This window comes from Manacus vitellinus, unplaced genomic scaffold (genome assembly GCF_001715985.3).
Source record: "Manacus vitellinus isolate BGI_N305 unplaced genomic scaffold, ASM171598v3 scaffold_1_pilon, whole genome shotgun sequence".
Lineage (NCBI taxonomy): Eukaryota > Metazoa > Chordata > Aves > Passeriformes > Pipridae > Manacus > Manacus vitellinus.
In genome coordinates, this window is record NW_021939396.1 from 48,875,818 (window position 1) to 48,901,200 (window position 25,383).

The 25,383-nt window shown below is 42.6% G+C and overlaps 1 protein-coding gene and 1 long non-coding RNA gene across 6 annotated transcripts in view; one reads left to right on the forward strand and one right to left on the reverse strand.

The window, feature by feature from the left end:
- On the reverse strand, positions 1–17,177 carry LOC108641153. The gene is made up of 2 exons (XR_001921792.2): positions 17,065–17,177; positions 1–265 (listed from the first exon to the last, which is right to left on the reverse strand). It is a non-coding gene; the product is annotated as an uncharacterized LOC108641153 (long non-coding RNA).
- The window catches only part of TGIF1 (TGFB induced factor homeobox 1), an 11,295-nt gene continuing 2,696 nt past the window's right edge, over positions 16,785–25,383 (forward strand). Inside the window, exon 1 of one of the 5 annotated variants that reach the window (XM_018081277.2) lies at positions 16,785–16,867. Coding sequence is in view for 1 of the 5 variants with exons in the window: in XM_008925538.4 (XP_008923786.1) it covers positions 18,842–18,857 (16 nt within the window). In the remaining 4 variants the exon portion in view is untranslated. Of the gene's footprint in view, positions 16,868–17,139; positions 17,258–17,710; positions 17,846–18,685; positions 18,858–20,178; positions 20,512–25,383 lie in introns of those variants that run through there. The other 4 variants (XM_018081292.2, XM_008925540.3, XM_008925538.4 and 1 more) reach the window with 4 other exon arrangements.

The window sequence follows — 25,383 nt, forward strand, 5'->3', positions numbered from 1 at the left end:
TTTCTCAACCAGTTGTTTTATTATTAAGAAGCATTGCAGAGTCCCAGAGTCCTGTAAAGCTTGGCCTTGCCTCCATAGAAGTCCACGTTTTGTCAGTGTTTCAAGCCAGTTAAATATTTTCCTGCTTCTTGTCTCCTCAAGTGCCCCTGTTCACAGAGAATACAAGTCTGCCTCCCACCTGCCTCTTGGCCAGGCAGGCTCCCCCTCCATTTGTTATGTGCTTCTGCTGAGAAGCAGCACGCCTGTCAGCCATGCTGGTTCCCTTCTGTAAAACAAAGCAAAACATAAAAATTAAAAATAAAAATCCAGAGCTCTCCACTTCAAGGGTCAGTTTTTCTGAGTTTGCAGTTCAGCAGTTCTGAGGCTGAACAAAAACCGTCCCACCATGGCTGTTCTCTAAGGTACCTAAACATTTATTTGGGGAAAACAGCTCATAATTCAAAATTAACGTCTTAATGCACTCTACATTTTGGAGAGTGCAAAATTCTCCAGCAGAATGATGATAGAAATCTGCCAAACAGAGATTCTGATGCTGATGCAGGAAACATAAATCTTTGCAAAATATATAATTTTGTATTTATAACACCTTTTTTACCCTGGTGCATATAACCATATGTGGAGACGTAGATGTGTTATACAGATTAGACTCTCCGGGGACAAAAAGGAAATTCTAGGACATAAGGTTATACTGCTCACAATCTCGAGTGAAGAAGTGCTAATTAATGAATTATTCTCACTGGACAGGCAGCTTTCAAGGGTCCTGTTTTCATATCCATAAATCAGATTTTGTTAGAAAGCAAACTGACCAGTGAGAGTTGCAGCAAAAATCCAAGAGCTGTTTTTCCCCTAAGATATATTCTTCCAAAGTCTGTGCAGTGCTGGATGCGGTCCCTTATTTTTCATTAAAACCAAATCACTCGTATCTCTAATAATTTTGGTACAGACCATGAAGAGCTTTTTAGTCCAATTATAGTTGGACAGAAACGTAAGCTTTCAGGACAAGCTGAGGTTATCACTTCAGATACTTTAAAAGATGAATGTACAAATTGACCTGAACCAAACTTCAAAGTCAGTGAAGGCCAAGGGAAGATAAAAAGAAAAACGAAAAATATTTCAGCAATTACTTAGCACTGATATTTCAGTAGCAGAGAAACAATGTGTACTTAGCTTAGAAGAAGGCTCCATGCCTCTGATTAAATAACCTGATACATTAAAAAACTCAACAACTAACCCCAAAACTACGAAATATAATATTGCTTTACATTCTGATTCATTATTTTCATGTTACAGGATAAAGAGCAGTAACAACTGTGTTTCTTATAATACAGATGTTCTTCAAATAAATAATAGCAAGAAGGTAATAGTAGCAAGGGGAGGAAAGGGGGGAGAAGGAGGGAAAATTAATTTTCCACCCTACCTAAAGACCTACCGAGCTATATAAACACAGAGCAGGGAGAGGAGAGAGGCAAATTCTTTCCTAAATCCATGAAATTTACCACAGTTATCTGTATGGACTCACTTATATCCATCTCTGCAGAATTTTACTACTTCAAAATAGCATAACATTTCCTAAAAGAATTACCCAAGTTACTCATGAAAGGCTAGAGAATTCTGAGGCCTCCCAAACCTATCGTTCGCAGTAACAGCTAAAAGAACTTGAAAGACGTGACTAAAGATTTAAGTGGCACATGGGATTCCATGCCAAAACTCCCTTCCTATCGGCTTACTGCCTCCCACTCCTTTCTCCTGCTGCAATCTTTGCACCTGCACTGGGTTTTCAGATGATCATTCTACAGATGGTTAAAAATGACTACGAGGTTAGATACCACTAGCAGCACGGCCAAAACATCTGATTTTATGTTTTTGGCCCAACAAAGGCTCTACCAGCAAGAGCTGCCCTAATCTCCTTACCATGCCCAAGGGATTAGTTAACTAGTTAACTAGCAAATCTGTTCATGGAATAGTAATGACAAAGTACTATTTCAAACTGATCATTAGAAGTGAGTTCATGATCTCGGGACGGTTGTGGATGTAAAGTGGCATTACATCATTCGCCCTCACTGTTGACACTGGGGCATTTGGTACATATTAGGCAGACAGCACCTGCCTCACTAGAATTCAGATATGTAAGTCATTACTTCATCAGCTCCCCTGATATACTAATCAAGGAAGCCACAACTCAGATAAGAATAGGCTTTTTTTTTTTTTATCTAGAGCATCCATCTGACTCAGAGGAGGACCAGGTAGCACAATAACAAAAAGAAGTTCAAATCTTATCTCTGCAGCAAATGGTACATTCACTACCACCTGCAAAACCATTCCAGTAAACCATAACTTGTTCATATTAGTGAAGGTACACCACCAGAGATATCACTGACTTACAAGTGACAACAGGTAGTGAACTCACAATCACATGCACACCCACATTATCTGACCATCTAAAGTAGAACCTCCCATGTTCAATTCCTAGGTCAAGTAAAACATGCAAATACATTCTGGCTTCTGATACAGTTATCTTGGTAGTGAATCTGCAAACCACACACCCCAAAACCAGGGACTCTTATCACTCCCTGCTCCTGTCTCAAAGACTTTCTGCACACCATCTCCTCCCTCTATTCCTCAGAGGCTGGGGAGCACTTAGTAGTTTTTCAGCAGCCCTTTGCTAAGGCCCAAGCGGCAAGTAGAGGTGTCACCATTGCTCTGTCTACCCAATGAAGCACTTTCTTATGCGACCCTATATAACCACTTGTATGTCTGTAGGTAACACAGTGAGCACCATTTCATTGCTACAGCATGACTGTATGCAGAGTATGATTGTATACAGTATGACTGTAGCAGAGCTGCCTGGTTGGCTGCCATCCTGCCAGATAGCAATGCCCAGAAAGCACAGTAAGTTAACATGAAGTCAAAGTATGCATACCAAACCAGCACAAAGTAATCTTGTCAGCTTGGTCATATCTGTGGCAATATAAATGGCATTATGTTAACTGAAGAGAACCTTTTCCCCAGTGTTTGCCCAGCAGTAAAAAGTGTTCTGGTTTTATGAATATGGTAAGACCACCACTAGTTCCCTGTGCTTCAATATTAGATATGGAAGTCAGCTCCCTTGACTCTTAATCCCCCTATTCTAATGACAGCTATTCTTGTATTTTAGATATATTTCAAGTGTTTTGTAAATTATTCAGTGGAATTATTGCAATTTGTTACTGCAAATACCAGAAAACACCTAAAACCAGGTTAAACTCTTAGGTCTGTGTTGACAGAGGGGTTCAGAGACAGACTGCACACGACCAATATGATCTGCAAAATGTCCGCTTTATTTACAAAAAGTTGCCCTTTAAGTACTTTTTCTACACCCCAGCGTGTGATCACTTTTACATTATTGGTTACATGAAAGTGTTCATGGTCTAAACATGCCCTATTGACCACTTCTAACTGGATTATTGCAGGTGTCCACGCGAGGTGAGGACATAGTTTACCTCTTCGGACTCCTCCTTAATTTTGGCACAAATCCTTTTTTGTTTCAGCTTCAGAACCTGAAGCCATGATGACTGTGCACTTTTTACACTGTCTGTGCCCGGCTAGGTCAAGGCAAGGCCTACAGAAATGCAGGATAAATTGCTCACACAGTCCTGCTCTCTCCACAGGTCTGGACAACAGTGTTTATGTTGTGTCTTCATGGCTGGATGTAATTTTTTTTTCAAGCTATAACTGCTGTGTTCACTGCTGTTGTCAAAACAGGATCATCAACTTTACAAGCTTTGATAGCTATGAAAGCATGATTTAGTAAATTGGGAGTCAGAGATCAATACCTGTCCTATCCTCAGAGTAAGTATATGGAAATCATGATACCACTGAATTAAGTAAGGATATCTAAAAAAATCCTCTTGTGTTTTGTCAAGCAACATGAGAAGCTGAACATCTTACTTCCTTGCAAATATTCACTCCTGTTAACTTTAAGATCCATCAAAATTATCTCTTTGGCACTCTCAAAAGAGGAGGGATTTCCTCCATTCTCAGCTCCAAAGCAAGACACAAAACCACACAGCTCTGGGAGCTCCTGCATTGCCAGCACCAGAGGTTCATTGACACTTTCTGACTTGGATATTACAGTCAGTTTTAACGTTTCATAACTATATCCTCTCTGATCTGCAAGTCTCCCGTAGGCAGTTCTGTGCATTGAATTCATAGGAACAGCCACTGTTTCAACTAGTTTAAGAGAGAAATGATTTCCATCACTTATTCAAAATAAAAAATAAGTACCTCCAACAATATAGTTGAAGGCATTGTTCCATCATCAGCAATTGAAATAAAAACAGAAGAGGAAGACTGCTGAATGTATCTCTAGAAATTGAACTCTGACTAGGGACAGACAAGCTAAGCTATTGGTTTAACATCTTTGCACAAAACTAACTTCACCAAGACAAATATTTGTTTTGGTGTGGTGGATTTTTTTTAGTTGGTTGGTTTAGGTTGTCTGTTGATTGACTGTTTTCAGAGGGAAATCAGGAAGACATCAGATTTGGTGTTACTAAGTCACTACTCATTATCTGTGCAATCACCGTAGTTACGCATGTGAGTTTGTAACTGAAAGCATCCCAGCTCTAGCTTTAATAATACAAATGATCCATCAAACCTTTAAAAGGCCCAAATAGTTCCCCAGGGAGTGAAATGTTCTTCATTATTTACCTGCAGCTTTTTGTCTCATGTTTCTGTTATCCTATTATCAACTAAGATACGAGCTCTAACCGCCTTTTCTCTTGTGCTTGGGGCATTCAAAATTTCTCCCTTGTGGGTTTGTCACTAAGAACACAACTGAACTCCTGTCAAAGACTTCCCTTCTGTGGAGCAATTCACGGGTCTTTATCCACCTATTCATTTTCAGTGGGAACAAAGCACCTTTAAGGCTTTCGAATTCCGTAAAATTTACCTGAAACTGTCCTACAGCTTCTGAAGTTACTGAGGAACCCAGGGAAACCAACAGACAAGGGCAACACAACTGTGTAAACCTCCTTTACCTAGGAATCCTGGCTAAAATTCCTGACCTTGTTCTTCTGTAATGTTACGATTGTAACATTTCAAGGTTCATTCAGTGCCAACAGCTACCCCTTGCTGCCTGCTCCTTAGAGGAGCAGTAATCATTTGTCTCTAAGAAGAAGCTCCATGTTAAAGCAGCACCTGGCAGCACCACCTCTGCCCAGACACTCTGAAAACTTTGCCCTGTTTTCTGACCAAGCCTCAGGGGTATAACTTCCCCGAGACAGGCTATGGAGACAGAGCACGCTAAGCTTTTTGGTTTCATCTCTGTTCAAATTCCACAAAGCTCATAGCTCCTGCTGCTTTCTCGGTTTTGAACAAGAGCAGCATACACTACCAAAGAACACATGTCCAGCCAATCCAGAATCAGCTCTGAATTATTTCATCTGTAGGGACAGGTTTTCCCTATCCCTCTGCCCCACTTCTTTTAAAATCCCCTAGCACCAGTGGCATTAGATGATGTTTCAAAACAGCATTAGGCACACTCAAGGCCTATTCAAACAAAAAAAAAAATGTACTGCCATGATTTACAATGCATCAGGCAGCAACTCGTATAACTGGCTCCCCTGAGAGCTCTTTTGAAGTGTATATGAGTCAACAGACTGACAGCAAAGCACAATATGCCATCACCAGGCATTCATGAGCAGACTCACTGTTTCTTCTGCTGCACATCTCATTCTCCTGACTCCAGTATATCTCTTTTATATCTCCCTCTGGCTCTGTCAATGCAAGTTACACTTTATTAATTTGCTGATCAGGTCCATTCACATTGCAGAACTTAAATTAAGGAGAAGCGCAGCATTTTTGAATGCTAGCAGAACTACAAGTTATAGCACCTTGCCTCACTGAAGTTCATGGAAGTTTTTCCATAAATCTGAATCAGGCCGAAGTCTCACTTCCAAACTCTAAGATCATCTAAGCCCCAAGTGTGACTGCTTGAGTAATGCTGAGCCCCTCATTTGTCCATGCAGTCTGCAATCCCAGGTGGCCTTCTGTTTATCTATCTCCACCAACACCTGCTTGCCTTGCTGCTGCCTTAAACTGCTCTTGACACTGGGCCACCAACAAGTCTTATCTTATTTGTACTGAATTTTACACTTTTGAAGTATAATGGATATTTCTGACAGGGACACTGTATTTTTGAAACAGCAGTTAATAAATTGTTTGGCCACTTGACAGAAAGCGTATTGCTGAAAACAATCATCAGCATGACTTTTTTAGCAGTTGTCATGCATAACATGATGTTATATGGACATGAAAGTCTAAAGTCGGTTTGAGAGTAGTATGGCTATATTAATGTGGTGTTTCATCAACACTAAGCCTTACACCTCACTAGTTAGTGGAGCAGGAATGCCACAATGACAAGATCATACTGTTACCAGTGCTCAGAGTTAATTTAGCATGGCATGTGTTACTTGGACAGGACTTAAATTTTGGCCAGTCTACAGAGAACTTTTACAGAGGCTTATCATTTCCCAGCAGACGTCGGCACAACACGCACACCAGAATGATCATTTCTGCTAGGCATTCCATTCACTAAGCCTTCCAAAAATAACAGTGTCGCTGAATTTGAAAAATAGTATCTTCCATCTCCACATGTATTATTATTATTAGTGTAGAAGGACAACAAGGAGCATAAATAAAATAACTAACAGCATTGTGTGCATATTTACACATGCACAGATATACAGATGTATGCAAACAGTGCTTAATGTTCTCTGTTTTGTATTTTCTTCTAAGATTTATGTCAACAGTGAAGTTGCAGAGAGGTTACTATATGGTGTGTATATATATATATATATATATATATTCAGAAGCACACACATATTTGTAAGCCCAGGACATATCCATACATATAGAACAGAACATCAGTCTGAAGTGCTCTGAATATTAACAAAAGGCAGCAAAAAATATTAAATAAATGCACTCCATGTTATTATTATTATTTTCCTTTTAGTTTGGTAAGATCAATAATCATGTTTTCATACCAAGACTCTAGATACATTATTATATATGGGCTATATTATTACTATGAAATGAAGCAAGAAACAGTACAGCACTGTAAGAAAGCAGCAGTTTTCTCTCAGTATTTTATCTCCTCAGCATAGAACAAGCTTTATTTAAACTTCTGCATTTAACTAAATACTGTGTAAAAGAATTATTTAACACTCCTATTCAGAATGCGTAATAGCTGTCAGAGTTTTAACCTTTATACAATGTAAAGCTATTCCACTTCTAAAAACCAAACAATTTGAAAAATCGTATTTTGGCAGATGACACTTACTGTCACTAGATTATTTACCAAGCAATGAGTACTGTCTCTTACGTAATCCTTCTCTCTGTCTCTCTCAAGTATGTGGTTTGTGTTAAAGAATCAGATAAAAAAACTTCAGTTTAAAGTGAGAAAATAAGAAAAAAAAAAAGAGGAGGGCAACACATATTTCAGCATTTCAGAGCTCTGTAATTGGAACACAGACTGCAAGCCTATGCACTGAATAAACTCCCCCCCTTTTTCCCCCAAATCTTCCAAACTCTCAGTGAGGGTAAGTACTGACTGCCACTTTGGCCCTAGTTTTCATGTCTGTTTCAGTGCTGTACATCTCAGACAGTGTAAAGCCTATCCTGTTGTCACTGTCGACAATAAGGTTCTTTATTCTGGAAGGAGAAATGAGGTTCACCAGAAGCAGCTACTGCTCTACTGCCCTCCTGAGCATACCTGCTCATGGCAATGTGGTTCCTGTTACCCACAGGACATAATCACAGCTGGGCATTCTGTATTTTAGCATGAGTCGGGCATATTATGTCAACCAACTATGTCGACTAGGTAAGTATAGGTTAATAACTTGACAGTATACAGTTATATAGTGCTTTGTGTCCAATACAGTTTACTGCAGACTATATGATTTATCTAGTATTAAATCTGGCAGCAGTTTCTAGAGAAATGAGAGAGAGCACATTCATTGGTACAATATCAGTTAGCTTTCAGTTAACAAGTCAAAAATACGGGGGTTTTGAAACTTTAAACATTTTCATTTCACATTTAAGGCTACAAGGTTCTGCCTTCAAAGGGGAAGTTAGTCTTAAAGCAGCGTGATTTAAGAATACAAACGCTAACCTTGCAGCTTGCAGCCAGAACATGCAGCTTGCCTAGCTTTGTGGCTGCAGGTGCACTTGCAAGAGATTGAAACAGATGCCACAGGTAAGACAATTAGCAACTTGTAAAGTTGTAAACAACACAAAGACTGAAAGTCATTCGAACTGGCCTTCTGTTACCTTCTGTTACACTTCTCAGGACTAATCAGTTAATCAAACAGTTCCACACCTAAGGTTTATCTCTGAACAGCTGAAGTCAGATAAATCATAAGACTGTTAGCATTCAGGTGATTCAATTCCAGTTCCTCAGGAGACTAGACTTGTCACATTTTGTTAAACTTCATAAGGGAAGTGGTGGAACAGGTAGAAGACATTGTAATATTTGCTGGTATTAGGATGGTACTTCTTACTATGCCTCTTAACTGCAATGGAAGGAGGAAAAACAGATCTTAGCATCTTAATAGTTAATGGATGTGATATGATTAACAGCTGTGTAAAAACTTAAGCTTGCTTCATAAAGATGAAGAATTTGTTCATCTAGTTTCACTTCTTCCTTAAGTGTCTCGACGACTCTTCTTACCAAGACATGAAACCTCCACATTTCAAGTGTAGGCTGCTAATGTACTCACTTTACACTCAGGATCCAAGCTCAACAACTTGTACCTTCAGTGTCTCGAAGTGCATTACCACAATTTCCCTGAGCTCCCGAGGTAGTATTTCCCACCCCATTTCTCTGAAGGAACAATGTAGCTCCGCCTACTGCAGGACAAAGAACGATTAGCTCTGACTCTTATCACCTAGCTATTTATGCAGGCCACAGAGCACCCACCAAGTACAAGACTGTCCCCGTGACTTCTGGCATTCAAGATGTTTATGTTTAAGGACTCACAGAGATGATCATCTGAATGCCCAAAGCCTACAAAAGCCAATGCTTAGAATACACAGTTTTAGTGACTGCCTGCCATAACGCCATTCACTTTACATAATAGTGCGAGAAGTCTTAAGTGTTGTCACAGAACTCGTCACAGAACTCATACCGTGCCCAAGAGGATATTCATAGGGCTACTGTGTTTTGAGATTCATGAACCTTCACTGTTTATTTTTGGATATTCTGAAAGCTTACTTGGTGATAGGTTGCCTTAGGCCTTCATGAAACAAATTGGTTGTTTCCAGCTGCTTATGGACTACCCAGAACACACAAATCTTTAAGTTTCATGTTCAAAAAAATCTAGTCCTAGGGATGCTACTGGTTTACCCTTCAACAGCAGGTCACAGTTAAAGACAAACAAACAAACAAACTGAAAACTACAATTCTGTAGGCTGCATCCAAACAGAAAGCTGTCTTAAGAAGTGCTGGGCTTGATGATCGTGTGTAGAAAGACGCTACCAAGAGAGCAGAAAGCTTCATGCAGACTCAAAAACATCAGGAACAGAGAACACAGACAGTATGCATTCCTGTTTCTCTCTGCTACCCAATCCTCCTTTGTCTGCAAACCTACAGATCTGGGTTTTAAAATCAAGCACTGACACCTGACTTATTTTCCCTAGTACAAAAGTATTGAGGATGAGAGAGCAGAAGCCCGCATCCAATTGATGTGATCCACCCAAAAAGCCACGAAAACCTTGATGAAATTAATTACATTAGACTGTCACTCTTGTTGTCTCTTAATATTCACACTTGGATGGGCCACATGCAGGTTTAGTGATCCTTCTTTGGTGCCCTAAATCATAACTGCAGGCAGGCAGTCCCAAATCATTCCAACATGCATTTGCCTTGAGAACACCTGGGCCTCAGGCTACGTCTATGATTTTATAGATAGGTAGCCAACACCCACTACCTGTCACTTTAAAAACCTTACACAACTTCTTCAGCAGTGGAAGCTTAACTCTTTTTAGTCATCAAACACCGTTTTCACGGCTCCACCCAGGTGAAAAGATCAGCTCTTTTCACTTTTACTATCACTTGCAAGACAAATGCAGTAGTACCTAATTCTGCAAATTTGCTACTTTAGGCTGAGCCTCTCAAGGAGGCACTGAATCACTGAACCTTTTCAGCTGAGTACTATGTACATAAATGCTCAGTAACAGCTTACTTGTATGTTCAATTGATGAAGCTGTGTCATAAGGCTGTAAATTTGACTGGTCACTCAGAACCTTTGTAGCACATCATAATACTGAAAGAATATTCTGTTTGCACTTAAAATCACAGAACGGTTTGGGTTGAAACGGACCTTAGATATCATCTGTTTTCAAGTCCCCTGCCATGGGCATGGACATCTTCCATTAGACCAGGTTGCTCAAAGTTCCATCCAACCTGGCTTTGACCACTTCCCTGGATGGGGCATCCATAACTTCTCTACGCAATCCATTAACTGTGTCTCACCGCAGGCATTTTGAAGAATTTCTTCCTAATATCTGATCTAAGCTTGCTCTTTTTCAGTTAAAAGCCATTCTGCCTTGCCCCATCACTCACTACATGCCCTTACCAAAAGTCCCTCTCCAGCTCTCTTGTAGGCCTCCTCTAGGTACTGAAAGGTTGCTCTAAGGTCTCCCTGGAGCCTTCTCTTCTCCAGGCTGAACGATCTCAACTCTCTCAGCCTGTCTTCACAGGAGTGGTGTTCCAGTCCTCTCAACATCTTCATAGCCTTCTTCTGGACTGGCTCAGACAGCCCATGTCTTTCCTGTGCTGAGGACCCCAGAGCTGGATGCAGAACTCCAGGTAGGGATCTCACCAGAGCAGAGTAGACTGGCAAAATCACAGTGCTGGCCACACTTCTTTTGATGTGGCCTAGGATACAGCTGGCTTTCTGGGCTGCAAGCACACAAGGCCAGCTCATGTCCAGTCTCTCATCCACCAGCATCCCTGAGTCCTTCTTCACAGGGTTGCTCTCAATCCCTTCATCTCCCAGCCTGAATTGATAGGGGATGTTGCCTTGACCCAGGTGCAGGACCTTGCACTTGGCCTTGTTTAACTTCATGAGGTTCCCTAAAGCCCACTCCTTGAGCTTGTCCAGGTCCTTCTGGATGACATCCTTTCAGATGTGTTGATTGCACCACTCAGTTTGGTGTTGTCTGTGAACTTGCAGAGGGTGCACTTGAACCCAGAGTTTGTGTCATTGATGAAGACATTAAAAAGCACTGGTCCCAGTACAGACCCCTGAGGGACACCACTCGTCACTGATGTCCATCGGGACACTGAGCTACTGACCATGTAAATATGTGACAACGACAGCTAACATAGAATAACATCAGCATTAATTTTAAACTGTGTAACACTGAAGATTAATAAAACAACCACAGCGGCAAAAATAACCCAGTGGATGCAAAACGTATAGATGTACAAATCAGACAACTTTGAAAACAAAGCTCCTGGAATATATTCAGAACAGTCATGGCACGACAGCAATGAAACCTTTTCTAAATTCAGTATACAGTATTTAACTGTGACCTGTCATAAAATCCTACTACTTTTTAATTAGTCTGAATTCTTTTCAATCTTTGTTGAACATGAGGATATGTATCTGAGTAGTTTTTTTCTGTATTGTTATACCTCATAAGTAACATCCACATTTATATTCTGCTAAGAAGGCATGGAAATTCTGCACTCTCAGAAAGCATTCTTATTTCCTACATAAATCTTCCACCCTAATGACAGGAAATGGTGATGGTGTACATTTAGCAAAAATCTTCTATTTCCCAAAGTATTAGGATGTGGTACCATTACTTCCTCAGTTCACAGGTAAACAAGGATTCCAAGTTAGATTTTGATTCTAAAGTAATTATGTCATTTATTCTTATACTGGATAATATTTAGTGTAATAATATGTAGTATAATTCATTCACTACCATCGCATTTTTTGTCCTTCTGCAAGTCAAATTTAACCTTGTCTTTAAGGACAGAAATAACTTCAGAGACAATGTTCCTGAAATACAATTCTTAAAAAAACAAAGCAAACTTTCAGTGTAGACTCAACCAAACAAATATTTGGCTGACCATTCAAGTAATTTTGTTTAGAGTCGACTAAACAGAATAAAAATGCCCAGACACAGCTATTAAGAAAGAGTTATTTCATTTTCAATTAACATTCTACTCTGAAAAAAATATCAGCTATGAAGTATAGATATCTCTTAGGCTTTGTTTTTGTTTCTTTATACAGTGATTTTTGAGCAGTTAGCTATAGTTTGCTGATACAGAACCTTTTGAGGAGATAGACAATCTAGTTTTTAGTTAGACAAAGTCAGCTAAGCAAGGTCACTCTTGTTTTCAGTGCCTTGCAGTTCTTGCCTCCTGCCTTGTCTTCAGTATGCAATAAGCAGTCTGTGGTAAAAGCAAGTTAGGCATCCCACAATTAAAACAAAACAAAACCCCCTAAACCCACATATTTTTTTGGTCAGCCATACCTGCTTTACCTGCCTAACTTCCTACAGATAAGCAAAACCTGATTGCATAAATGGCAAAATTGCACCCACAGTTTCGAATTTCAGGAAAGAAGGATCTGTTTCCTTGCATGCCCCAAGTTCTTGAGCTGAGACTGTAAAGATCATGCCATTTGTAATGCTGATTTTGATACACCCACTTGCGTGCCACAAAAGAAAACAGAGCCAGAGCAGCCCCTCTTACATAAGAGGACAGAGCAGTTATGAGGTATGCCTGTGCTAGACAGAAATTATAATTTCTGCATAACTGAAAGGAATACATGAGATCTGTTCCTTGTCAAAACTGTACTTTTATTTTAAGTTAAAACCTATAGGGGAAGACTGTAACTTCAAGCAAGATTAAACCTACAATTCACTTTTTATCTTTAATTTTACACAGGGGTTTGACTTCAAATTATGGAAACAAAATTGCATTTGTATTAATGCAAGTTTCACAAACCACTCTCCAGAGTAAGCTACACAGCTTTTAGTCTCAGAGTGGAAGTGATTATGCCACTTATGAAGTTTCTGCATTGTCTTATAATCATAAGTAACATTACTGAATAAAATTAAGTTGTCTCTACAGTAATAATTCTATTTCCATATCCTCATATACTGAGGCACAGACACGTGGGAGGTCCCTGTGGAGATGAGGGAGCAATGGGGTGGCACAGGGAAGAGCTGAAGGAGGCCCCAGAGAGAGCGCGCTCCAACCTGCTAAAGAAGTCATCGTTGCTCCTCTTTGCCGATAAATGTGTGAAAACCCCAGTGGCAAGCACAGATCACTCCAGCAGCTGATCCTCATCACGAATGGTAAGTACTGCCCATTACCTTGAGTCCATACTAGAATCCATGCTGAGAACCAAAAGCTTGCAAACATGATGCTCTACCGGTCAGGAATCAGAATGATTCTATGTAAAGAATTTCTGGGGCTTCTGCTCTTGTTTGATCTTTGATAACTACAAGAATGTGCACAGAAAACAAGTGAAAAGCATGTTCAAGTTGCAGTCTATTATGGAGAAGTCCTGAAATCTTAGGATTATCTTCATGACTTTGATTTATCCCTTTTGTCCTTGCACAAAGGTGGCAAAGTGAGCTTGAATTATGAGAGCACAGCTGGTTGGTATAATTTATTCAGATTTCAAAAAGGTTTTTGACAAAGTTCCATGCAAGGAGCTACTACAGAAACTAAGATATTGCTAGGGAAAAAAGGCGAACAAGTGTCATGGATGACAATCTGGTTGGAGCAAGTGAATCAAAAGTGTAAGATTAAATGTTTTAGGGTTTAGGTTTTTTTTATTATGACAAAAGATTGACAGCAGGGTCCTTCTGCGTCCTATACTCAGTCTACTGTTCTTTAATATAATAACACAGACCACAGAGAGAGGAAGAGATAGGAACAGGTAAAAACCAGTAATATGCCAGAATCAGCAGATATCAAAAATGTATTTAGGAGAAAGGGAGATTGAAAGTAAGTTCAGTACAACTTCTGTTACATGAATGAACAGTGCAATAACAAAAGATTCACCACCGAGATGAATATGAAACTGTACATAAGAGAAACTTCAAACAAGCTATATAACCTCCAAAGCTGATAGAGCCCCATGCTCAGTATGTAGCAGCAGCCAAAGATACTGCATAACATGGATTCCATAAAAAAACAGGTCACAGAGTACTATCAAATACATATATGTTGTAATTGGAGGCATAACCTTGCTTAGAATACCACATGCAGCATAAGTCATCTTCACTGAAAAACAGAATATCGTAGCGTTAAATAGAATTTCGAGAGAACCAAGGCAATGAGCAAAAGTTGGGAGTAATTCTCATAGGAAAAGGGTGAAAAATTTTCTGTCAAAAAGCAGTCATGCTCAAAGTATATAAAATAATGAATAGTACAGAGAAGATAAACATGAATTTATGGGGTTTTTTTGGTCTTAAAGCACAAGATAATATTTAATTAAATAGATAAGGAAAAAATCAAAATAAATACATTTTTATGTAATTCACGACTCAACATGCTACTCTGCCACTCGCTGCCATTACAGAGTTTTAATGCTATGAAGATATTAAACTTTATACCAGTATAAAGACTACACACCTAGATCAGTAACAAAATCTGAAGACCTATTAAACTATTGCTCTAGTGCTTGTATCCAACTATTAAAGATTTGGATACTTATGGGAAAGTATTACCTCACATCTGCCTTCTGTAGCCTTTCCTTTTCCTCTGATACACTGAAACTAGTCAACATCATGGATAAGAAAAGGTGAAGAAGAACACCTGTGACCAACAGTAGCGATTCCTGTTTTCCCATGCACGGGACAGATTTACTCACTGGAAGTTGTTTGTGGCATTGCGCTGCTCTTATTGCCATAGGCGTGACCTGCTCAACTGTGTTCTACCTAATTCTGTTCTGACTGCAATTTAATAAATTTTCTCATAAACATTTCAATGGCATCTAAGTATTCCATAAAGATTAATGGTTTTATTTTCATAACATCGTGGGAGGGGATGCTATCTGTTTTTTAAAAGGGAAACTGGAATAAAAAGACTGAGATAACAAAGATCCACAAGTCTGATTTGCCTAGGTCCTGTCTTCCCAGAGTACTTCCTTCAATAGTTTCTATGCCCAAAACACAGCCTTGCCTTCAACAGTTAAGCAAACACAGACCCAGGACCTCAAAGCAAAGCACTTGTAAAATAAAAAACATATAATTAGTCATGCAAGATATCACATGTGGCAATATGACAAGGCAGAAACTTGCATACAACACCACAGTACATTGGTAAGTCTACAGACAATTATGGAGCAAATAAAAAGCTAACCCCTACAGTTTTTTTCATTTCCCTCCCTTCTTGGCATCCAGTTTTACAAATACTTACAGTGTGTCTACGCAGATGGGTCCAGACAGAGCTGAACTTGCTCTGAGTAAACCAAGCTGTTTAAACCTGTTGGCATAGATATATCTTGATGCACGTGTCTACCACTACTTACCCAAGGAGCTGCACAGATGCCAGAGGCTCATTGTGAAGTAGTGTGAACTGCTTCTAAGATATTAGTGCTGCTGTAGCTCCAGCAGATTAAGTAATACTAAAAACACAACTTCACCAACATGTGAAGGGAAAAGATAAAAGTGCAGAAAATTACATATTGTCTTCCATACTGTCTACTTCTGCTTGCTAGTAGAAGCCAATACCAGCGCATCATCAATTTGTGGGCCACCAGATTATGGCATTCGTTGTAAAACCAAGTCGTTCAATGAGTTAAGCTCAGGCAAATCACCTGCCCTCCTTTTTACAGCCTTGTTTCAGGTGTGTCAAAGCTTTACTAACAGAGAAGGTTGTGGGGGTTTTATCCACCCTAACGCCACGAATATGTATCAGGAGTCTTCAAGTGGCAAATGCAACCAGAATTTGTTGACAGACCTGAGGTACTGCCTCAGGCAACAACTGCAATGGAAACTGCACAAACCCAATTTCTGTCTCTCCCAGTGGTCCCACGTCTGAGTATACCCCTCTGTACTCACACCTACGAACTAACTTAGTTCAAAACAATGACTCTTCATGCACTTTATACCAGGGCAGCTAGGAATGAACAGCCACTGGTCCACCACCTGCTCCTACCAGCTAAACAGCTGCCACACAAAGTCAAAATCGATCTTTTCTTAGGATCCTTTAAAAAAAATCATGGGAAGCCACATTGCAGCAGAGCTAGAAAGGCTGTTTCTACAGCTCTAAAAAAAAAAAAAAAAGAAAAAAAGAAAAAGAAAGCTGAATATAAAACTTTATTTTTTTCTTTTATAAAAGTGACCTTGCCAAAGAAGGGAGGAAAAAAAAAAGTCAACCTAAACTTTAAAAAAGGAAGAAATAAAGAAGGAAAGGCAGAAAAGGGAGAGAGCTAGTTTCACAGATTTGCCGGTGGTCCCAAGGACAATGAACAGGCGTGAGGCGGCTCTGGCGGCACGGAGAAAAGAAAATCTCTCCGAATCCTTGACGTGTCTTTTGTTTAACTTCCCCTAATTGCTTTTTTGGCGTGACCAAAAAAGCCCGGGACGGTCTGAACAACCAGTTCGAAGAGCCAGCCCTCACAGCTGGGAAGCTGGGCTTTTCCACAACAAAAACAAAACAGTAAAAGACCCAAAATAAAGCCATACGGCGGCGTGCGCGCACAACTCCCGCCCCCGAGCCACCAGTCCGTCGGGGGCACAGTTTAGTGTGAAAACACCCGCCCCCAGCGAGCCTCGTCCCCCGGACTACGGAGCTGTGCCACCCCTGGACACAACCGACGGGTGACGCGGGCACGTCGGCGGGAATGAGGTGGGAAGGGCGGGCGAAGGGCACTCGGTCGGCGGGTAATGGCCCGGATCGCGCCACCGCCGGCGGGACCTCGGTCCGCGCCGCACAACTTCCCGCCTGGCGCGGCGCTGGCCCGCGGCACCGTCAGTCAGTGTCAGTCAGTCAGTCAGTCAGTCAGTCAGTCAGTCAGTGTGCCGTGCCCGGCTCGCCTCACTGACCTACAGGCGCACTCGCCACGGAGCGGCCACCAGCCCCAAGGGTCACCCATCTCGGAGCGAGTCGCCAGCCTCTGGCTGCCACCAGGTCCTTGTTAACTGACGTGACTCACCAGCTGCTCTCCCTCCCCCCGGTCGGGATGTAACAGCTGTTTTATCTCCCGCTGTAATTGCGCCACATAAAAATAGTTACAAGGTACTTGGGGGAGGGTTTGCTGTTAAAACGCTGTTGCTTCGCCTGGTACAGCGAGTGCGGATTTGTGCGGGTGCCCGCACCGCCGGGAGCGGAGGGTAGTGTGCAGCGAGCGATCCCTGCTCTGCCGTAGGAATCGATTGTTTCATCAGCCGTTTAAGGCGCCCGTAGCTCACTCCCCGCGCCTGCCCGGCCGGGAGTAACTCCGCACGTGCCGGTGCGGGAGCGACACAAACGCGCTCCCGTGGAATCAGCAATGCCGCACCCGCACGCCTGTTTCGAGGCGAGGCGGCTTCTTTTACTTTCCACGGCGAAACCTTCGCTCGTGACACTTCAGCACGCGGGCTGGGCGTCCTTGCGCACTTTGGAGCAGGGCACCTGGCTTTGTCAGGCGGGCGGCAGGAAGGAGGGGGGGGGGGGGGGGGACGGGAGCAGCTGCCGAGGCCGTCCGTGCCGGTGGAGGGCTCTCCCCTCCGCGACGCTCGGAGGGAAGCTGGAGCGAGCTGCTGGTAGGTCCCGCGTTTCCCATACCGGAGGAAAATAAACTGTTGCTGTGCAGCGCGTGCTCGCCCGAGAGGGATGAGTCAAGCTGTGAGACTTCTCTCTTTTACAGCTACGAGCATGTGCCGTAGCAAAACCTACCGCGCGGGCGGGGGGAGTGGAGGGGGAGAAAAACAACCTTTTACGAACTGATGTAAAAATAACCGCAGAAATGGGGCTCGCCTTCCCCGCGGGGGCAGGAGGTGGCCAGCACCGGCCAACCAGGGCTCTGTCAGCACCACTGGGGATGGGGGGGGGGGAACAGCCTCCGTTCGGCAGCCGGAATGGGGGCGCCGGTCTTTGGAGGGCTCTTTTCCTTCCCCTGCCGTACGAACTCTTCTTTCTTCTCCCCTATTCACGCGAAGGAGTGGGTGGTTCGTCCGGCAGCAACAGGAGGAGGCTAGTCAAGGGCAGCTGTCACAATCTCCCCCCACCGCCTCTTCCTTCTCCTCCTTCCCAGTTTAATGATCAAACGTCTGCCTGGAAGAAAGGCGAGGGAGCGGGAAGCACGCAGAGCTCCCCCCGCGCCCGCCTGTTGTGTGTGCCTGAGGCAGCGGGTACGGGCGACACACCCCCGCTCCGGCCGGTCTCCCCTCCTGTCTGACAGAGCCCCAGCAGGCCGGGAGGGAGGGAGGAGAGAGGAGGAGGAGGCAGCCGCCGCGAGTGCCAGTGCAGCGCTCGGTTACTCTCCCGTACTCAGTGCGGGGAGGTGGGGGAGGGCGGGCGCTGTGTACCTTTTTCTCCCGTGCCTTTCCTCACTTTAACAGGCCGGGGCCAATCGCCGGCAGAAGGGAACAAAGGGAAGGGGGGAGGGAAGCCCACCCCGGGCCCACACAGAAACCCCCGGGGTAGGCACGAGCCCTGCGGCTCCCGCTGACAGCAGCGCGGCCCCGGACCGGGCGCCTGGCTCCGCGGCGGTGCTGCTTCTTTCTTCGTCGACCTTCTCCTTCTCGCCGAGCTTAAAGGGGGAGCTGCGTCCGGCGAAGGGAGAGAAACTTGGGTCGGTGCGTGGGGTGTCCTGCGATCGGCTCGGTCCTCGCGATCAAGATGAAAAGTAAAAAAGGTAGTTGTGATGGGGCGCCGGGACAAAGCGGGGTGCCCCGCGCACCTGCCCGGGGTGGAAACGGGAAGGGGGGCTGTCGCTAAGCCAGGCGGAGGCTCTTTACCTTCTAGGCCGTTTTGTCCCCCGTGTCCCCACCCCCACACCCCCGGCCTGGCTCCGTGGAAGACTTGCAGTGGATGCTCCGCTCCCAGACAAAAACATGCGGGGCTGTTGTTTGGAGGCGGTCGCCTCTCCGCGCTGCTGGCTCTCTGTCAGAAACATGTCCAGCCGCCCGCCTCGTGCCTCCTCCGCCAAGTTTTGTTCTCTCCCCCCTCGCCAAGCCTCTTCCCCCCCGTCCTCTCGTAAAACACTTTTAAACGGTTTTCCGCACCAAGCCCCGCCGTCCCGGTGTGTGGGGACGAGGGTGCAGGTCGTTTTCCCAACTTGGGGCGAGGAAAGAGGGGCTGTCCGGCAACTCTTTGTTCGCGGGCACGGCATCATGGGGCTGGGGGGGGTGGGCATCGGCGGGAGGGCTTCAAACCCCCTCCCCGCCCTCGGCCGCCTTGATTTGCTGAAAGTTGATGCCTTTTCCATCCCTTTTATCCCTTAGAACGGGACGAAACAAAAAGTACAAAAGTTTTGACACAGGGTTAAAAGGAGAAAGACTTTTTTTTCCTTATAAGCACAAGGCTCTTTAGGTTTTCTTTCTTTGTTCAGTTCTAAACAGACAAACTTTACAGTTAGAGGATCGTTACTCATTGCGCTCGTGGTGCTTTTTAAGTGCCTTTAAATTACTCCTTGGCCACAAAGACGCGGAACGTGCTTTCGGATTTAACGCTCCTACGCTGGCTGGGAAGAAGTTCACAGGAAAGCAGTGTCTGTTCAGTTGCGATTTGCCAGTCGGTGGTGTGGCTGAAGGATGTTTTGCATTCAAAGACCATTAAATGCTCCGAAGTGGAGGGTTAGAGGGGAGCAGTGCGCATGTTCAGTACTCCAGAGTTGTGCTGTTTTCCCCCTGCTATGCATTCCTACGGCTCTGTAGTAGGGCAGCCTCCTCGCTCATTGTTAATATCCTTGGAGCAATTAATGCATATGTAGTTCGTGAAATCATTGGGCTGCTGCAGACATGGTGTGTACTAATATGGTTTGTAGCCTTCGTCAAAAGTTTTTTTGGACGTGCCACTCGGCTAAGAGGAGCGCACACAAAAGGGAACTGAGCCACAAAGGCGAAGTTTAAAGAGCGGGCAGGGTGGTGCTGAGGAGCGCAGCGTCCCGCGGGAGCGGAGTGGGGCTTGATCCCGGTCACAGCCTGGGCTGCGCGCAGAGACGGTGGCAGCGCTGGCTTTTAAATGTTTCCGTCGTCTTAGGCAGGTTGAGATTCTTGACCCTATTGGGAGCAGTTTGTGGCTTTTCGCGTCCATCCCCTCCCCCCCCTTTTTTTTTTTTATAGTTTCACTGAATTAATTTAGCCCAGTTATTTTTAGGACATTCCTATGCTCCCTATTTGCACAGCAGTGGTGAGCTGGTTTCCTGTCTGCTGTTGCTTCCATTGTTCAGACTTCTCTCCCCGAGGGCAGCTGCTGGTTGGTGAAATACCAAACTCCCTGCACTTTCAACTGTTGTTCTTGCCGCCCCCGAAATAAATGCGTGTAGAAAACGCTGACGTAGTTTCTAGGTATGCATGTGTAGGGCTTTGTGTGTGAGAGTGTGTGTGTGTAAGCTCTGCTTTGAGGATTGCAAATCCTGGGCTGAAACAATGGAAACAATGAAAGGTGACAGGCGGGAGGGAGAACTTTTGAGAGGGGCCGTGGGCCTGGGGTTTGCGTGGCACAAATTAAAAGGTGGGGAGACAAAGACGGAAACTTTAAAAGATGTTAGGGCTGGGGTGCCTTTGTTTTAATAGAAGTTGGGCTTGTAGTTATTTGTGATCTGGCATTCGAGGCTCATTCAGGAAGTTTCAGAGTGACTTTATTACAGATTTCTTGCTTGCACTCCTAGCAAAATCCCATTTAAAAGCAAAAAAAGTATAGTACAGCCAAGTCTGGCTGGTTTAGAAGCAGTAGAGTGCAAGCTGTGAAGTGCAGAGAAAAAATTAGCTGGTTCTTAAATTATGAAACTTATTCAGAGGAAAGAGTTTTTTTTACTCTGGAAATTCCCTTCTGCATCCTTGTAGTTCTTTGTTACTTATGTATAATTTTAAACCTTTATTTCTGTTGTCGGTTTTTAAACTCGCTTTAAATTTTTATTCTTTTTTTGGTATGTGTTTTGGATTTTTAATTTTTTGTGTGTTTGAGTGTGGTGTGTTTTTCTTGTTGATTGGTTTTGATGGGCTTTTTGTTTGTTTTTGTGGCCTTTTTTTTTAAGCTAACAGCCTGTGGATTAAAACCCCGAGGACTCTTCTGTGGGTAGTTTCATTTACAAATAATAACGTGATAGCAATCACACTGAACATACTCGGTTTGTTAATTAGCTGATTTAGAACACAGTCTCGCAAAGGCACAGGCATGTGCTCAAGTTTATACATGTGAAGAATCTTACTGCAACTTGGTTTCAACAGGATCGGAGCCTCAGATGGGAACTGGTTCTGTTTATCAGTGCTCATAAAAAAATCTGGTTTAAGATATTCAGAGAACCCTAAGGGGTGGGAGGTTTTCTTTAAGGTGATTTTTGTCCATTCCTTCTTTGGAGGGCAGAGATTGTTCCTTGTGGCATACTTTGTCCTCCTTTGAATAACAATTGGCTTCTGCCACTTCCTCAGTGAAGCTCTTCCTCGACACAATGGGATAGTTGTTTTTTGGTGGTTTTTTTTTTCCCCCTGATACTCAGCCTAAATTTTTCATTTGCTTAACTTCCATTTTATTTATCTCAGTCTCTCTAAATACTTTGTCCTCCCCGTCAAAGTATTTCAGTATGTCTTTTTGAGTGGCAGTACTTTATTTTGAAATCAGCTTTAGTCATCACTGTACTTTTACTCAAGTTGTTTCAGACTGTTAACTAACGTTTGGGTGTTGAGCCTAGACTCGAGATCCTAGGTGTAATCTTCCCTGAGCTGATTACGGGAGGACCTGTAAAGTCTTTTGGCTGTGATACAACGCAGTGGTGCATTCAATCATGTATATGACTTCATCTGGGAAGCCAGGAGGATAAAGTGATTGATAAAGAAGAGATGCTGATCATGTAGTTCTTAAGTCATTAATAGTGGGGACTACTCATTTGAGTGGCTATGGTGGAAGTGGAGGACTGGGATTTTGTGTGGTTTCTCAGACCTCTCTGCAAATGAACTCGTGCTGCTTTAATTTAGTCCTACTGAAGCAAGGTTTTTGTTTTTGTTTGTTTTTTTTTTTTTTGATTAAATGTATTTAGGAGGAGACCAAAAATAACGTGGCCCTAGCCTGCTTTTAATACAAAATAAATTAGTGGGTCAGCTGGGGCTACTCATCGTGTCCACAGGCCTTTATTCTGGGTGTAAATAACAGTAAGCCAATGGTCCAGCCGTGGAGCCTGGCCAGGAGCCTTTTCAGTTGGGCCCTGTTAAAACAGGAAACCAGCAGCGAATAGGCTGATTACTAACAAGACGGAAAAACAAAGCTGGGTTGTAATCAGCAGGAATGCTTTAATGAAAACAGAGCCTTGACACCAACAATGTGGCTCCTGCTCTAGTAAAAAATATCAGCTGGGTAGTGCGAGATTTCTAGCCATGACTTCCTGTTGCTGCTAACTCTGAACCACCGTGCCGGAGAGATCTGCCACGAGTTCAAAGGGCTGATCAGCTATTTAAATGAGCTCATCTGAATGAGCAGAACTTGTACTACACTGGGTTTCCTGCTTAACCAAAACCTGCTTTGTGTCACTAACTTACTGTGTCAATTAATATGACACACTAAGCGAGCGGGTCAAAGGGCTGGCTCTGCTGGTGACTCATTTCTCTCTAGTTAGGTTACGGTTAGTCAGATGGCAACTTTTACTTTAGCAAAAGATCTTGTTTGCAAAAGAGAGAAACGTTTTTATACTGCTGACTTTCAGACAGTATCTTGCCACACTTTTTTAAAGGTGAAATAGAGCAGCAGTTCTAGAAGAGGTTTTACTCTCATGTCAGTTTTCTGAAATTTGGGAGTCTTTTAGTTGTGTGGTAGATCTTGGAAAGGTTATTCCAGATGGGGTAGCGTGTGTCTGGAGTACTTTTTCTTATGCCATGTAAATATGGCACGCTACCCATTAGACGCTTAACTTTCTTGTGTGAGTAGTTTCTTTGGCTTCTCTTCCTTCTTGTTTCCATCCCTTGCTGTTTGCCTCTCCCTGTTTTCAAAGGTCTTGCCTTACTGCCTTTTATATTTAAAAACAAACAAAAAACCCAACCCACTGAAGTGCTGCAACACTTCTGGTTTCTGACAAACAAGAACAGCGCACTTCACAACATTGTCTGAATAGCATAGGCTAGTTTTAGCTAGTTTTTAAATTCAATTTTAAAGGGATGAGCTGCTTTGCAGAGCTGTCCTGTTGTCTGCGTAGGATCTTTGTTCCCAGAAGTGCTTCTCATGGCTCCAGGAGCCCATGGTACAAGGCAGGTTTTCAATTTAGGTTGCAAGTGTGACAGCACTTTCCATGAAGCTATGACAAATACAAAGTGGTTTACTCAGAATCATTTTAAAGCAAACTTGACATACTTTCTACATGAATTAAGAACCTGTTTACATAATTTATAGTTTATCTTGTGTTGGCTATTTAAATATTGTCCTATTGTTCCTGTTCCATGAGTGGATAATTTATGTGGCTAATCAGCAGATGAAAAATTTGGTATGTCAGTTTGGTGGTTGTCGGTTACATAAATCAGCAGTTGGGAGAATGAAAACAATACCAAGTAAGTTACTGAAGTAACTGTGCCAGGCAGATTGTAGATTGATCATCCTATTTGGAATGCTTGTGTATCAAAACTATGCGTTGCAAATTGGACAACTTAAACTAAATTTAAGGATGTTGGAGCTATTCACAAATAGGGGAAGGAAAGAACAATTTACCATGTCAGCTTTGGCTGAAGTTTGAAAGTGTGAGGAAAGGTCCTTCTCTGCTTTCCTCCCTACCATCCTGCCAAGTATTAAGGAAAACTTGCACATGTATAGCTTCTTTCTTTCTGTGGTGGTGGGCTTTTTGGTGATTGATTGGGTTTTTTTAAAGGACATTACTTCCTTCTGTGTCTTTACTTATGGGTATAACAATAGCTTTATATAGTTTTATACTTTCACAGGAACACTTTTTGTATTTTAGGGCTTACTTTGTTTCCTTCAATAGAATTTTTTAATTATGGGTGGTTGCCCATATAAAATTTTACTTTTGACATTTATCTGACTTTTACTATTAAGAGTTTTAGTTTTGATGTTACAAATGAGCAAGTTTCTTCCTCCCCACCCTCTCACCCCCAAATCTAAGTTCAAAAGACAGAAAGATTAAGGGCTTGTTTTCCTCCTATAGTTCCTAAAGAATGCTTCTGAAAGACAGTGTAAATTCACTTGAGATTAGTATTAATTTGTACTAGTTGAACATGGGTAATATCTTATGTAAGATTCCTAAAATTTCTGGCAAATTTAACCTGGTGAGTATTTAAAGCCTGGTTTTTGTTGTATTTTATAGTACTAATGACTTGTGTATCCTACCAAAGGAGTAGAATTGTAGCCTTCCTAACTATTGAATACTTGCTTGTTTGTTTGCTTTACATACCATAGCTTCATGTTCCTAGTAGTGTGGTGTATGTATAAAGGGTTAATCAGATTTTGAAATCTCCTCTTCCTTTGTGTTGAATAGACAAGGTATGCAGTTAACTTGTAAATTCAGAGACTTTGTAGTGAGCATAGCACAGAACACATTTCCATAGATTAAAATTTGAGATGAAAACCATAAAGTTGAAAAAATTAGCAGGATGGTTTTAAAACAAATCCACCTAAACATACAGAATGCGATTAAATTAGAGCTGGTGGACTTTTAGGCACCTGATTCTTTCCTTTTCTTGCACTTTTTTTCCTTCATAAGTGAAAATTCCCTTTGGGGGGCAGGGCAGATACAGTTTTTCCCTTTCTTCTTCCCTTCTTCCATTAGTTTTTATTAATAGATATAATTATTCATTTATAAAATCTACAAGCAATCTCTCCCAGGAGGGAAGGATCAGCATGCTAAGAAGTAATTAAATAACCCATTGCTTGAGTTGGGTGTTTTTAAGTTCTTCCTTTCTTCATTATTGACCTTCTGCCCAGACACTGGATTGTTATCCTTGAAGAAAAGCGTAGGATGCATACCATAGCAAGCAAATTTGGACAATATTGGCATTAGATAGAAGCTATCTGATAACGTGCAGCAGATAAAAGGTTGCCAGGGGAACAAGGAAATGAAGGTTTGCAGAGAAGAATTCCTTTAGGAACAGATCATTGGTGCTACTTTTTGTTCAGCTGACAGAAAAGCTACAGCATGACAAGTTAACGCTGCGGGACGAATCTCCAGTATAAGAACCTATACCCTCATTCGTAGTGAAGACAGTTAATATAAAATGTCTGTACCATAC